General features: G+C 48.2%; 1 protein-coding gene across 1 annotated transcript; it reads right to left on the reverse strand.

Moving 5' to 3' along the window:
• Positions 1-4,117: 4,117 nt before the first annotated feature.
• On the reverse strand, positions 4,118-5,491 carry LOC105943108 (neuropeptide-like protein C4orf48 homolog). The gene is made up of 2 exons (XM_055124754.1): positions 5,421-5,491; positions 4,118-4,394 (listed from the first exon to the last, which is right to left on the reverse strand). The coding sequence occupies exons 1-2, from the start codon at positions 5,489-5,491 to the stop codon at positions 4,127-4,129; spliced, it is 339 nt and encodes a 112-aa protein (XP_054980729.1). The 3' UTR covers positions 4,118-4,126.
• Between the last annotated feature and the right edge of the window lie 8,916 nt (positions 5,492-14,407).

The following is a 14,407-nucleotide window of genomic DNA, read 5'->3' on the forward strand; positions in this document are numbered from 1 at the left end:
AGAAACCCCAATCACCTTGGACGGTGACTCCTGAGCAGGCTCTAATTGTCAAGAGGCCAGATGTCAATACAGCCAGCTCTCACGGTGGCTACGGGGATTCCATGGGGTCTCAAACGCTGAGATACTTACTTATCTCACTGACAGCAAAAGGAAGTGCTGTCACAAGCCCCTGACATTCGGCCCTTTGTAGCAGCAATTCTCTCTACACATGTGGACAGACCAAAGTGCCCTTGGCATTGACTACTGCCTACAGCCCCACAAGCAGGTCCTCAGCAGGATTTTCCAAAGAAGGGCCTGTGTACACTGCCCTCCCAGTTCCTCACTCTGGCCCAGGGCTAACCTTAACCAAACAATCCTTTGATTAATGAGAAGATTGGGTTCACAATCTTCTAGAGCAGAAGTCTATTGCAGTTAGCTGGATTATCTTACTATCTCAATTAAACCCACAATTAGAAAGGAAGGTTTCAGTGACCTCCTTAAATAATTAAAGTCACAAAACTTTCAGAGGAAACTATTGGTAGTGGGGTTCTTAACATCGGACCCGATGATAAATGGTTGAATTTGACTCCAGCAGTGAAAAATAAGTTAAACAAGTGGGACTATATCACACACACACACACACACACACACACACACACACACACACACACACACACACACAGATACAAATTTCTACAAACTACAGAGATTGAGGTGCCGGCCTGCATCAATGCAGCTGAGCCTGGTTTAGTCCCCAGCACCCATGGTCCCCTGCTCACAGGCCGCTGCATTCAACTGTCTGCCTGGTGGTCCAAGAATGGCCAGGAGGGCCCCCTGCAATCACTTAGAAGACCTGCCCCGAAATAATATTACATTTAAAACTACATTAAAAGCTCTGCACAGTGGGGCTGAAGTGTTAGCATAGTGGGTAGGGTGTTTGCCTTGCACATGACCGACCTGGGTTCGATTCCCAGCATCCCATAAGGTCCCCTGAGCACCGCCAGAAGTAATTCCTGAGTGCATGAACCAGGAGTAACCCCTGTGCATCGTCAGGTGTGACCCCCCCAAAAAAAATAGCTCTGCACAGTGAAGAAAGTGATCAACAAAATGAAAAGGCAACCAGTTGAATGAGAGAATATTTATATATATAAATATATATATGACAAGTAAATTATATATCTATATAGTATATATCAGTAAATTATATATCTGACAAGATATACTTAAAAAGCCAAAATATGAAACAAAACCAGTATCTGAGAATTTAGCTACTGAAAGAGGAATAGCTCGGTAGGCAAAAATCCTACCCGCTGTGCCTGTGAATGTGTGTGTGTGTGTGTGCGCGCACGCGCGCACACGCACGCATGTGTAGACAGAACAAGAGAAAAAGGAACTACGTAGGGTAAATCTAACAATATACTATGGATATTTACTGCACTTCTCCTTTGACTTGTATGTTTTACTGTGAAATGTTTCAACATTTGGAAAACAGCATTTGAATATACGCTCAATGAAAGGCTGTGAATCACTATTGCCTCAGTACTACTGGATTCCAAATGCATAGACCTGCTATTCCTCCAATTTTTGTGGTATGTTTATTTACACATGCTAATCACAGCCATCTGTGTGCTGGCCACTACTCAGACGTATGTCCTTTACACCAATTGGCACAATGATATCCCTTACAGTGTGAGAGTCCAGATGCTGGGAAACATGCCAGTCAATTCATTTCTGATGACCACCCTGAAGTGGCCCTGCCAAGACCCAAACATAATTAATAGAAGAGCCAGAGAAACAAACATGCAGGCCAGTGATGGGAGTCAGGGAGCCTGAGCACCTTGTTCCCAAACTTACTTGACCTATTGTCCAAAAAGCACTGTAGCACTGTCATCCCATTGTTCACAGATTTGCTCAAGTGGGCACCAGTAACATCTCCATAGTGAGACTTGTTGTTACTGTTTTTGGCATATCGAATACGCCACGGGGAGCTTGCTAGGCTCTGCCGTGCGGGCGGGATGATACTCTTGGTAGCTTGCTGCGCTCTCTGAGAGGGATGGAAGAATCGAACCCGGGTTGGCCGAGTGCAAGGCAAACACCCTATCCGCTGTGCTATCGCTCCAGTCCAAAGCAAAACAAAACAAAAAATCTGGGAATCTACCTATAAATTGAACAAAGAGAAAGTGGAGCCCAGGTTGCGTCTGAGTTTACTCACGGTCCCCCACAGAGAGAGCACCAGGCCCTCTGGAACCCACTGATCATACAAAGGTCTTGAAGCCCAGGCTGGGAGAGCCTGCAGGGAAGGGGAACCAGCTGATGTGGGAAGTGGAAGACGGTTTTGCTTCTACTGTAGCCCTGGGCAAACTGACATCAAACACCCACTGGGGGTCCAGAAAGAGGATCCTGCTTCCTCAGACTAACAGATCTCTCATTTCCCTTCCTTTCCCCATCACTAGGACTCACTCGGATAACGCTGCAAGGGAGCTCCAGGTGGCTCCGTGGTTCACCCTGTCACAGCTGTGCCTGGCAGGAGTCCTGGAGCTCGCAGCTTTCCAACGACTATTTCTTGAATGAACAAATTCCCAAAAAACAATAGTTTTCTCATGTGAACAAGCATCAACATTTCCTGAAACACCAGAAAAAAAAAAATATACTCCCTCTCCCTCTCCTCTCTTTCCTCTCTCCTCTCTCTCTCTCTCTCTCTCTCTCTCTCCCTCTGGTGTTTGGGCCACACCAAGTGATGCTCAGGGGTCATTCCTGGCTCTGCACTCAGGAAGTACTCCTGACAGTGTTCAGGGGGACTTATGGGGTGCCGGGATTGAACCTAGGCCAACCGCTTGCAAGGCAAGTGCCCCCACTTGCTGTACTATGTCTCTGGTCCCGGGGTCTGCATTCTTAATATAACGCCCATGCCAATGGCCTGAGGACCACATTTTTGAGAACCCCTGTGGTAGGAAATATCACTCTTCACTTGCCCTTACTTCCTATAGCTGCTTCTTTGGGAATACACTGCCAGGCCTTCTTCTTAGACAAACTGTAAAAAGGCTTCATTGTTTATTTCACAAATAACCTTCTTATGGTATCATAGGAACATTTAAGCTGGAGTGTAGATTATTCAAAATGCAGACACCTTCCCATCAATCAAGTCAAATATTTACCCCGGGCTTTTATTTTTTTATTTTTTTACCCTGCCAGGGGAAGCTAGAATCCCACCTTAGCCGCCGAGCATACTATTCCTCCAGCTCTTGCGCGTGCATTTGGAAGAAGGCTTGGAAAATATGTACTCTCTCTTTGCGGCACAACTGCTCTGTGAAGCATGCCTGCCCCCAGAGAAATCAGGTGCCTCGTGCGCTGCAGAAATTTTATGATCAAGAAAGTCTGCTTATGAGAGGCAAATGTGTAACCCAAATTCATCTCCCAGTGACGACTTCGGAATCTGAACGTTTTCCAACTTCTCCCCTTGTGAGTTGCTCGCAATTGCTGTTTTTCAAGTCAAGAACACCTGTTTAGTGTTTTTCTCTTCGACCTCCCTGGTAAATGGAGCCGCCAGGAAAACAGCATCTGAAGGCTTTAATGAATAAGAAGCACCGAGTACTGAGAGATTCCGGCACATTAAACAACCCTTACCCGGTCCCCCTAATGAGGGAAGATCAAAAAGGGAAGAAAACAGTTGTGATATTGGGCTCTGGAGTTTGTTTTCAAACGGCTGCAAGCGGGCTCAGATGAAGCAGGCTACAGTCATGAGCAATTTGCACATGACTGTGAAATAACACACACAGACAGGATTTGGGTAAGTGAACAACTAAAGGTGTGATGTTCAGCATCGGGCTCCCTTCCAAATAACTTTGCATCCGAGCTCTGTGTGACACTCGAGCAATCAAACTGCCTCCGGTGCTTTTACTGCTGGGTCAGACCTCACGGGAAAGCCAGGAAAGAGAACCACAGAACGTCAGGGGCAGGGAGCACTCCAGACCCTCAGTGGACTTCCCCTCGGCCCCAGTCCACCAATTTCCAGGTCTGGAGCGTAGAAGTGCAGGTGGTCTCTGGCACTGGAGAAGTCAGGAAAATAAAGATTCTCTCCCCCGCTTTTTTTTTTTTACGGGTTTGGGTGTTTATTGGGGGGGGGGGGGGGGGCGGGGTCAGTGCATCCTCAGCGGCCGGCGGGCCAGCAGGCACACAGGGCGCGGCGCTCGGCCTGCAGCAGGAGAGGCTCGGTCCGCGCGTCCAGGCTGGACGCCGTCTTCCGCAGGTCCTGCAAGGCGCGCTGCATGAACTCGAACACGTGACAGTCCACGCACCGGCGGCTCTGCGCGGGGACAGCGCTGCCCGGAGCGGGGTCGGCGCGGGCCTGGGAGCCCAGCAGAGCCGCGCTCAGCGGCAGCAGCAGCGGGGGCGGCGGCCGCGGAGGGCTGAGACGCCTAAGGCCCAGGCCCTCGGGCCCGCAGCGCCCTCACCGTGGTCCATTTTTCCCCCCCTTAAAGCCTCCAGAATAAGTGTAACTCGGCCAACAGTCTGATCCCAAAGTGATCAATTCTGCATCCAGAGCTGTCAAATGATATCCAAGTCCATGAAACAATAACTCTGTGTTATTCCAATCACGGTGGGTTACATGCCTTACATGTGGTCGACCCGTGCTCAATCACTGGCACTGTATCTGAGACCCCTGAGTCTTGCCAAGGAGTGACCCTTAAGTGCAGCCTAAAGGAAGCCCAGAGCACTGCTGCTGATCTCACTCAAAAAATAAATGAGGTGCTGGAGCGATAGCACAGCAGGTAGGGCATTTGCCTTGCATACGGCCAACCCGGGTTTGATTCTCAGCATCCCATATGGTCCCCCAAGCACCACAAGGAGTAATTCCTGAGTGCATGAGCCAGCAGTAACCCCTGTGCAACACCGGGCGTGACCCCAAAAGCAAAACAAAACCAAACAAAAAATAATAAATGAATAAACAGGTTATGGGAGTATGCCGAAAAGTAATGTAAAATCAGTCAGGATTCTAGTTTTACATTATGACCCTGACAGATATTGAATGTTTATAATAACCATTCACAATAACCAATATAACCTTAAGAATGGGATAATAAAATATTAATTGTGGAAGAGATGCAAAAGGATCTACTTGATGGAAGATGAGTAGGTGTCCTCTATAGTTATTCTAAATACAACGGCAGTGTCAAGAACACACTTGCATTGCTCTTTGGCTGTTTTCCCCTGCCTCTGGTGAGCTGTATTCCTACAAATAACCAGGTGCTGCTGCTCCTGCATTTAGTAGACTCCCGTCACATTAGGGCTTTGGAAGAAAACAGGAAATTATTAAGAAGGCTAAAGGGGATTCATTTAGCACACACAACAGGCGCCTCGTTTCTGGGTTTCATGTCACATCCTAAAAGCAACTCATCAGATGGCTGGACTGGAGGGTCAGTGAAGACAAGAGGCTACTGCACCTTACCACGCCAGCCAGCATGGGGTTAGAGAAGAGGGCGGCCTGTGGGGTGCTCAGCTGCTGACAGAGCATCGCTGTGCATTTAACACAGACTTGAGAGAACTAACTCGAACCGTCACCGTTCTAGAGAGCTGCTTCATTTCTTGGCTGGAAAACCTGGACAGCATTCAACTCAAATATTCTCCATATGCTAGCAGCTGAGCGAGATGCTACAAGAGCAGTAAGAAGTGTATACCCTCTGACCATGTAATCCTACTTCTACGACACTTCCAAAGGCACTGAACAAGCATGTGTATTTGTGTGTGTGAAGATGGTTTTGACATATGTTTGTTTAAGTCTTTCTATATATTTTCCCACCCCTCCCCAGTTCCTAGCAGATGGCTAGGCTATCCTGGTCTCCCCAACTCAGGTGCCGATTTGGTCAGGGAAAAGAAGCAAACTCCATAGACTTCTTTCTATTGCCGGTAGATTCACAAAAGATATAAAGCTTCAGGTGTGGGAAGGAGGGAGGGGACGAAAGCAAAATAAAAAGAGAAAAATATCCTCTCTCACAGGACAGAGAAATGAGTGCTAGGCTTATTAACTACTTGACACGTTGCCCCTTGAAGAACATGAGGGTCAACTCACATAGCTGAAATTTTAAGTGTAACTTGTGGCTCTCCTCACAAACTAGTACTAGCCTTCAACTGATCTGAAATCTTCCCAATAACACACCTCATCAATGAACCCATATCTTGTATGTCACATGTACTACATTCAGATTCTGATACGTACCTAACAGCAAAGTAGCTAGAGAAAATAACATGCTGTTAAGCAAATCATAAGAAAAAAATATATGCACATCTCTGTACTATTTATGAATATCATTTGTTAACAAATGAATCATCTGCCTTTCAGTAGTTGCATCAATGTTGTCTTATATGTCAAATGTATATGTTGCCTTATATTGTCAAAATACCATAGATGTTACTAATGCCAGACATCAAACATGAAGCAGTGAAAGTATCGATAGTTTAGAGTAATTAAAACTTTGATAGTGAAGAAGTAGCAGGGTAATTGCAATGCGATTTTTATATTTTTTAGGGGAAAAACTCAGCATCCAAGGGCCTGAGAGTACAGTAGGTAAGGTGCTTACCTAGGTTTGATCCCTGGCAACACACACAGTCCTTCAGCCCCTCTGAGGAATATGCAGGGGGTGGAGAGCCTAGAGTCAAACCTGAGCATGGAAAAGTGTGCCCCCCGCCCTCACCCCACCCCCCAACCAGCCACAGGCAGTAGCACCAAGCAGAGGAAACCCTTGTTATTCAAGAGCTCCCGCTATGCATCTTAGTTTTCATCCACAAGTAACTCAGGTGAGACCTTCCTCGCCAGCATTGCCACTGATAGAGTAATTAAACCTTGTTTCAGTCGCTGTGGCTCAAGTATGAACAAGACAGACAGAAGCTCTTTTCTCCATGGAGGTTACATACTAAAGAAAAGGGGCAATAAGAGAGGAGAGATGAAGGAATAAATAAACCTTCTCGGAACACTCAATATTCTTTGCTCAGTCGTTACCACAACAATGCAAACTGTTTAGCGTTTTGTAGTTCAAACTCGTGGGGACTCCATCTACCAAATTTTGTGAGTATATTCACCTGTCTTTAGTAATGGTATGTCTTTAGTAATATGTAATATTATGGAAGTTATGTAATATTACGCAATGTCTTTAGTAATGTTATGTCTAATAGTTAACAATTAGACACTACATAGAAGCACCATTTTACCAGTGATCAATGTACTCATTATATACACATATATACATGTGTATATTATATATTATGTGCATAGTATATGCACACGTATATATGTGTATATATTATATATATCAGCAGACTACCTTACTGATAAATATATTTATGAAACTGTTTTATAAACATAAACACATTTATAAAAATATATAGATAATTTACATTTATATAATATATTAATGCAAAATATATTATAATACATAATTATAAATATATACCTATACTGATGGGCTGGAGCTATAGCACAGCGGTTGGGCGTTCGTTCGCCTTTCACATGGCAGACCCGAGTTCAATTTCTCCGCCCCTCTCAGAGAGCCTGGCAAATTACCGAGAGTATTGAGCCTGCATGGCAGAGCCTGGCAAGCTACCCATGCGTATTGGATATGCCAAAAACAGTAACAATAAGTCTCTCAATGAGAGAGGTTACTGGTGCCCGCTCGAACAAATCGATGAGCAACGGGATGCAGACCTATACTGATAATTATCACTGTATCACTGTATCGCTGTCATCCCATTGCTCATCAATTTGCTCAAGCGGGCACCAGTAATGTCTCCATTTCAAGATTGTTGTTACTGTTTTTGGCATATGGAATATGCCATGGGTAGCTTGCCAGGCTTTGCTGTGCAGGTGAGATACTCTTGGTAGCTTGCTGGGCTCTCTGAGAGGGGCGGAGGAATCGAACCCGGGTCGGTCGTGTGCAAGGCAAACACCCTACCCGCTGTACTATCGCTCCAGACCACTGATAATTATATATTTGATAAATATAAATATCTTTATCAAACTACTTTGATAGTTGCTAGCAATTTGTTCTTTGCTTCACAGAGGGAACCCAAATCTCTCTCATGTTCTCCAAACTATCGACATTTCAACCAGTGTCAGATTATTCCTTGCTCTCAGATTGACTACCTCTGAAATGTTGACTTAATAAATGGAAAGCATCCAAATGTGTCCGGGAAGGACAATCTGATTCTTTCAGAAGCATACACTCACCAATCTGCACTTTGAGGGCTAAGGAGGCATTTCCCTCACTTCACAGTGTCCCCTACTAGTTCTCTCTGGTCTTATTAAAACCTTGTCTCTTTCATTAAAATAAAAAGCCCCTGAAAAAAACTACAGTTACAGATTTTCTGCAACCCACAATTTATGGCTGCTACTTCCAACCTTCAAAAGCTTTTAAAAATAGTAGCGGCTCTATTATTCTATATTATGGTAATTGTAGTAAAGATTTAAGAGGCACTTTAAGACTTTTTAGCTCTCCAGTATATTTCTGCTCCAATTTCTTGCCCAGGCATTTGGGAAAGCAGCCCCATTTAAAAGCTTTACCCTCTGCCCTCTGATATCCAGCTTCCCTCTTAACTACCACGGCTAGACCTCTCTGCGCAATTAGGGTAGTTAGGTCTCCAATTAGAGCCCAGCAGAACGTGGGGCAAGGCACCTCCTTCCAGAAGCCCGTTCCATTTATATGCATCTGACAATAATCAAAATTTTTCGCCTGTGCTTTGTACCTTTGACCCCTCGGCTATGCCTCACGTCCCCTTGTTAACTCCCTACCCCTCCTGGGCTCCCAAAGGAAATCTGTGAAGATAATCACAAGATTAAATAACTCCAATGCCACTGCTAAGGAAAAAAAATTAAAAACAGAAAAACAAAACAAAACAAAAAAACGTTCAAAGCCATGAATGGAGCAAACGCCAGGCGGTCCCCAGGGATGTATGTCCTGCTGAAATGAAGCTGGCCTCACCCTATCTTCAGCAGAGATCTGCTATTCCTAGTCAACCTGTGTTCCTCTGTTGCTGCCTCGTGTAGGTAGGATAGTGGATTCACGACACCCCCAAGAAACAGTCGTGGGATTCCCACAGCTGTGAGCATGCACCAGACCCCAGTCTCAGGGGTGCCTCCACAGTGGCCTCGGTGTCCGAGTCACCAGGTGGACCAGCACTTCCAACACGATTCCCTCTGCATACCGACCTTCTGAGGCTTCTTTCCCAGGCGCACAGCTTGTGGGAGAACCACAGATGCACGCGCCTTCTCTTCCTCCTCTAGAGTTTCGGCAGCGTCTGGGCAGCGCCAATGGGTAACAGTCCCCAACCCTGCCAAGGACAGTGCCACATCCCAGACTCGCCTGGCTCTCGCAAGATCCCTTCTACGCCAGAGTCAAGAGCCTCTATCGCGTCCACAGTTAGCAACAGGGGAGTTTTTCCCACAAACTTCTCACTGAGCTTCTTCCAAAGCAAAGGTTCGATTCCTCCCCCACAGTAAATAACCTTAACTGCTCCCGCTCTGCTCTGCCTTGCTCCGAGTTTGCCTGTGAATTTCCGAACAGTGGAACCCACAGTGATTCCTGCCCACTGGTGTTTTATGATTTTAATTTGCTCAAAAGCTCCGAATTTCATTATATTTCCCCATTTGGTGCATGGGATTTTTACAGTTAACAGATGTTCACTTAATAGAGTCTCCTAGTGAGCAAATCAGCTTGTTCCCTCTGGTATTCCTGTAACATTCCCGTCCTGCAGTAGCTCTTTCTGGGGCTGCCAAGTTTATCTGGCAGCGGAAGCACAAACGGAAAAGTGAAGCAGCTCTTCAGAAATGTGTCTTCTTCCCCCCATCAATCTCGCTCATTCCCACTTAACTCCTTCCTCATTTGCGCCACGAGAGAAGCTCCACGAGCAGGTTTCACTTGCAGACGCAAGACGCTCTGCACGCAATAAACATTGTCTTCGCCTGCAGTCATTGCAAATACTAAAAATCTTTATGCATCCAAGATGGTCCTAGACCAACAGCCAATGCAGGCGTTGTTCGAAGCTGGGGCATCACCTCTGTCCCAAGACACTGAAATAACTCACAGGGCACCTACCCAGAGAATGCTGGTGGCTCTGGACAGAGTTTATTGGCCAGGAAAGGTGTGAGGAAGATGAAATCCTCGAGTTCCCAAGAGGACCTACGAGCTGAAAGACACAACATTCCAGCAACAGCCTCCTGGAGTCAAAAGAACAAGAATGATGGCTGTTGAAAGGCTGTTTGCAACCTCAAGCCTATGAGTAATATGGCGCGGGGGAATTTTTTCTTATGAGGAAATCAAAGACTCAGCCAAGAAGTCCTCGTGGGTATCTCTTGGCAGGACCCCTAAGCTTTAGGCTTGTGATGAGCAGAGGGTAAGAGGGCAATATGGCCTTGGGGATATTTCCAAATCGTACTCCTCTCCGGGGCTGGAGCAATAGTGCAGCAGGTAGGGCGTTTGCCTTGCATGCGGCCGACCCAGGTTCGATTCCTCTGTCCCTCTCAGAGAGCCCGGCAAGCTACCGAGAGTATCCCGCCTGTACGGCAGAGCCTGGCAAGCTCCCCATGATGTATTTGATATGCCAAAAACAGTAACCACAAGTCTCACAATGGAGACATTACTGGTGCCCGATCGAGCAAATTGATGAGCAATGGGATGACAGTGACAGTGACGGTGACTCCTCTCTGGAATGAAGGCTGGTTCCTAGTGGTAACTTCTACTTGGTTCCTGGCTTGTTAATTATGATCTTCTCAAATGGGCTTCAGTCGAATGTGTCACCCCTGACCAGTTTTCCAGTGCCACATGACATCTGTCATAGCTGGGTGAGTCATCTTTCAGGGAATAGGTAGAGGTCATATCCTTTATGAAGTCTGATCTAATCTAGACAATTAAAAGCCAACCAGATTAACATCTCTTTTGGATGAGGAGGAAGGCACTACTTGGCAAATGTCTACCAAACAGATAGTAGGCTGGGATCCTTAGCACGTAAGCTTTTCACCGAATGTGTGTGTGTGTGTGTGTGTGTGTGTGTGTGCGCGCGCGCGCGCGCAGAGGCCCATGATGCTGTCTGATAGTCAGAAATTCCCAGAAATGCTTAAACCCAGAGGCAAAAGTTAAACCAGGTTCCTTCCCAGGCACTTTCTACTGTGTCGGCTGCACTGTAGTGTATCACATTCATTTCATTTTTGCCTTCCTCACTCTTCCTGCATCTCCACATGTCTTTCATTTGCCGAGCACCTCTTACCCTTCTCGGCTTTCAATGCACCAGTTCTGCAATTCTGGCAACGCTACAGATGGGTTCATCAGTCCTGGTCCAGGCAGGAAAAGACAACCCACTGCAGGAGTCTCAAGAATGGAACCTTTCAGGATGGGAAGCCAACCACTGGGGAGGGAGGAGCTGCCGCCTGGAAGTGGATCCAAACAGCTGTTCTCAGAGGGCAGGAGGGGAGGGGTCTCCCTGGAACCCCTGGGCCAACACCAAGGCCAGAAACGGAAGCGAGAGCAGATGGTCAGGTGAGCGCTTCGGCCCTGACCGAGAGGCGGCGGAGAGCAGAGGGAGAAACACACGGTCCTCTTCCTTCATTCCTTTGTTCTGCCAGCAGAGCTGCCCATTGGCCAATCCCAGATCCGGGCTGCTACAGAACTCGAGAGAGTCAGTGTCCCCTGTGACACAGAGGAGAGCAGAACAACAGGCTCCGCCAACAGGCAGATGCCCAGCACAAAGGTACCCTTCACCCCACTACCCAAGTCGTGAAGCTCCGGCTGAGAGGCGAGATCTTCTCCAAAGACTTGGGGCGAAACATTCCCAGGACAGCCCAGAGTCGATGTCTGCAAGGCTGGGGTCCCTCACGCTCCCACCTTCGCCCTCACGCACAGCAGGTGATCAAGGAACGGTGAATGGCTTGGGTGCTGGGATGCTGTGTCAAGCAAACAGCCAGATTCCGCTCAGATGTGGTGTCCTCCGTGTGTGTGTGTGTGTGTGTGTGTGTGTGTGTGTGTGTGCGTGCGCTCGCGCAGAGGCCCATGATGCTGTCTGATAGTCAGAAACATTCTATTGGAGTCTCTCTATATATATTTATTTTGCAGAGCAAGAAACTATCATGGATTCCCAACATCATGAACTTTCATGGACGAGAGCTTCAGAGTCTGCTAAGAAGTGACTCGCAACTTCAATGATATTCAGCCTCGCTGAGCAGGGCTTGAGGAATTAGACAAACCTGTACCTGCAAGCTCTGGGACCCTGCGCAACTGAATCCACCTCATGCCATCAGTTCCCTGTGGGCAGCATGAAAATAACAGGGCCCCATCCCTTTCTTCACAGGGCTGTTCAGAAGGCTCCATTTTAGGGCAGTGATATAAAAAAAAAAACAAACAAACATGAGTATAAAAGGGGTACCTAAGCCCTTTCATGCACTCAGTGAATCTGAGGGACCACAACACTAACAAGGGCTCAGGACGCTTGTTATATTCCTCTGGCAGCGGGAGGCATTGAAGGAGGGGGTTTCTGGCTCTTAAGTTGGCAACCCAAGAATTAGACAGAAAGGCATGTATTTATCTGCATCCGGCTGATCAGTATTCACTCGGCGTCCTGCAGCACCTAGCATCTCAGAGGAATAAAATAAATTGTCAGTCAGAGGCACAATTTTGTTGGCAGTGATATTTTCTTTCCTTTCCTTTTCCTTTTTTTTTCTTTTTTTTTTTTTGGCTAAATGATTCACCTTCTCGAAAGAAGCAATTTGATAAATGTTTGTTTCTTCATAATATATTCTAACCACCACTGATTGGTGACCCTTGCCGAGGAAGGAATTGAAAGGGCGGTGGAGGAAGGGGGGACTCTAGGAAGATGCTAAGACGGGGCCGAGGATAAGCTTCAGGCTGCGTCCCCCTGCCCCGCACGCACGGGCTGTGCCCCCCACTGAATGGCAGAGGTGGGCGAGGGAGACGGGTGGGAGAGACTCAAGGAGGGGCTGCGGATCGGGGGGGCCCAGGGTCTGTGAAAGCGCGGGACAGAGCTGTGTGCTTCTCGCAGGAGCGCGGTCACACACAACAGGACCAGCGAGCCTCGTCCCCTGGGGCCGCCGCCTCTCCAGGATCCCTGAGATCACCCAGGGCCGCTCCCAGTTTAGGGGAAATGTTTCTCGCAGCTGGCCGGGAAAGTAGGCGCCCAGGAACCGGCACTGAGGGGAGATCAAGGCCGGGTTCCAGAGTGCGGGCTGGGAAGAGCTGGAGCTTGGCGTGTCGGTGGCAGCAGGACGGAGCGGCCGTGCCCCTCGCGGGGTTGGGAGAGTGGCCCAGCTGTCTGGCCGCTGGCCTGCGTCATGGCCCACAGGGGTTCCCTCTCTGTCCAGCCCCGTCCCTGCCCGCCGGGGCTGCTGCGTGCCAGCAGAGGGAGGGCTCCAGCGCCCCCTGGAGGAGATGAGCGACTTCTCAGCAGTTGCTCAGGTTCCCAGGTTCAATGCCCTGGGCGAAACAGTTCTGGGAAAGGCCACCACACCCAGTAAGGGTGAGGCTGCTTCCTCCGACACGGCCCAACCACCCCGACACCTGGGCTTGCGCTTCCTAAGTGCCTCAGTACAACTGACCCAAAAGCACTGAATTACCACTGTAGCACTGTCCCGTTACTCATTGGTTTGCTCGAGCGGGCACCAGTAACGTCTCCATGGTGAGACTTGTGACTGTTTTTGGCAGGTTGAATACGCCATGGGGAGCTTGCCAGGCTCTGCCGTGCGGGTGGGATACTCTCGGTAGCTTGCCGGGCTCTCCGCAAGGAACGGAGGACTCGAACCTGGGTCGGCCACGTGCAAGGCAAACGCCCTACCCGCTGAGCTATGGCTCCAGGCCTGAGGATCGCTGAATCTAGAGGGGTCTCAAATTTTCCTGCCCAGGGAGATCAGTCTGATGGCTAATCTCCGACCCTTTGGATTCAGAATATATAAAATCAAATCGCTACAAGGTCAGCCCTGTTCCGTTAAGGATGTTTGCTGTTGATGTTGTTGTTGTTGTTGTTGTTGTTGTTTTTGTTGAAGTTCTTTTGGGCCTGGTGAACAGAAATCCTGCTAGGGGCCAGGGCTGTGGTTCAAGTGATAAGTGCCTCTTCAGAAAAGAGAAATTTGTTGCTAATTTGGAGCAAAATAATGGAATCAGTAACTGTGCAGGTTGAAGAGGCTGCCAGAATCTAGGCGCTGGGTGGCTAGAGCCAACGTACACTGTGAGGGCAGGCCTGTCCTCTCTCCACGCCCTGCACCCAGAGTCCGGGGCAGGCCTGTCCTCTCTCCACGCCCTGCACCCAGAGTCCGGGGCAGGCCTGTCCTCTCTCCGCGCCCTGCACCCCGCGTCCGTGTCTGCTGCTGCTGCCTCTTCTAGTTCAAGAACTCAGAACAGAGAGAGAGCAGAGCAGGGCCAGAAGGGAGGGAGCTTCTTTC

Source organism: Sorex araneus, chromosome 2, assembly GCF_027595985.1.
Source record: "Sorex araneus isolate mSorAra2 chromosome 2, mSorAra2.pri, whole genome shotgun sequence".
Taxonomy (NCBI): domain Eukaryota; kingdom Metazoa; phylum Chordata; class Mammalia; order Eulipotyphla; family Soricidae; genus Sorex; species Sorex araneus.

What these genes read in the sequence shown, in the direction of transcription:
- LOC105943108 (XM_055124754.1), bottom strand. Translation starts at nt 5,491, where the DNA reads ATGCTCTGTCAGCAGCTGAGCACCCCACAGGCCGCCCTCTTCTCTAAC. An exon ending in ATGCTGGCTGGCGTGGTAAG is followed by an intron (nt 4,395 to 5,420) that starts GTGCAGTAGCCT and finishes CCTGGGCCTTAG; the next exon opens with GCGTCTCAGCCCTCCGCGGC.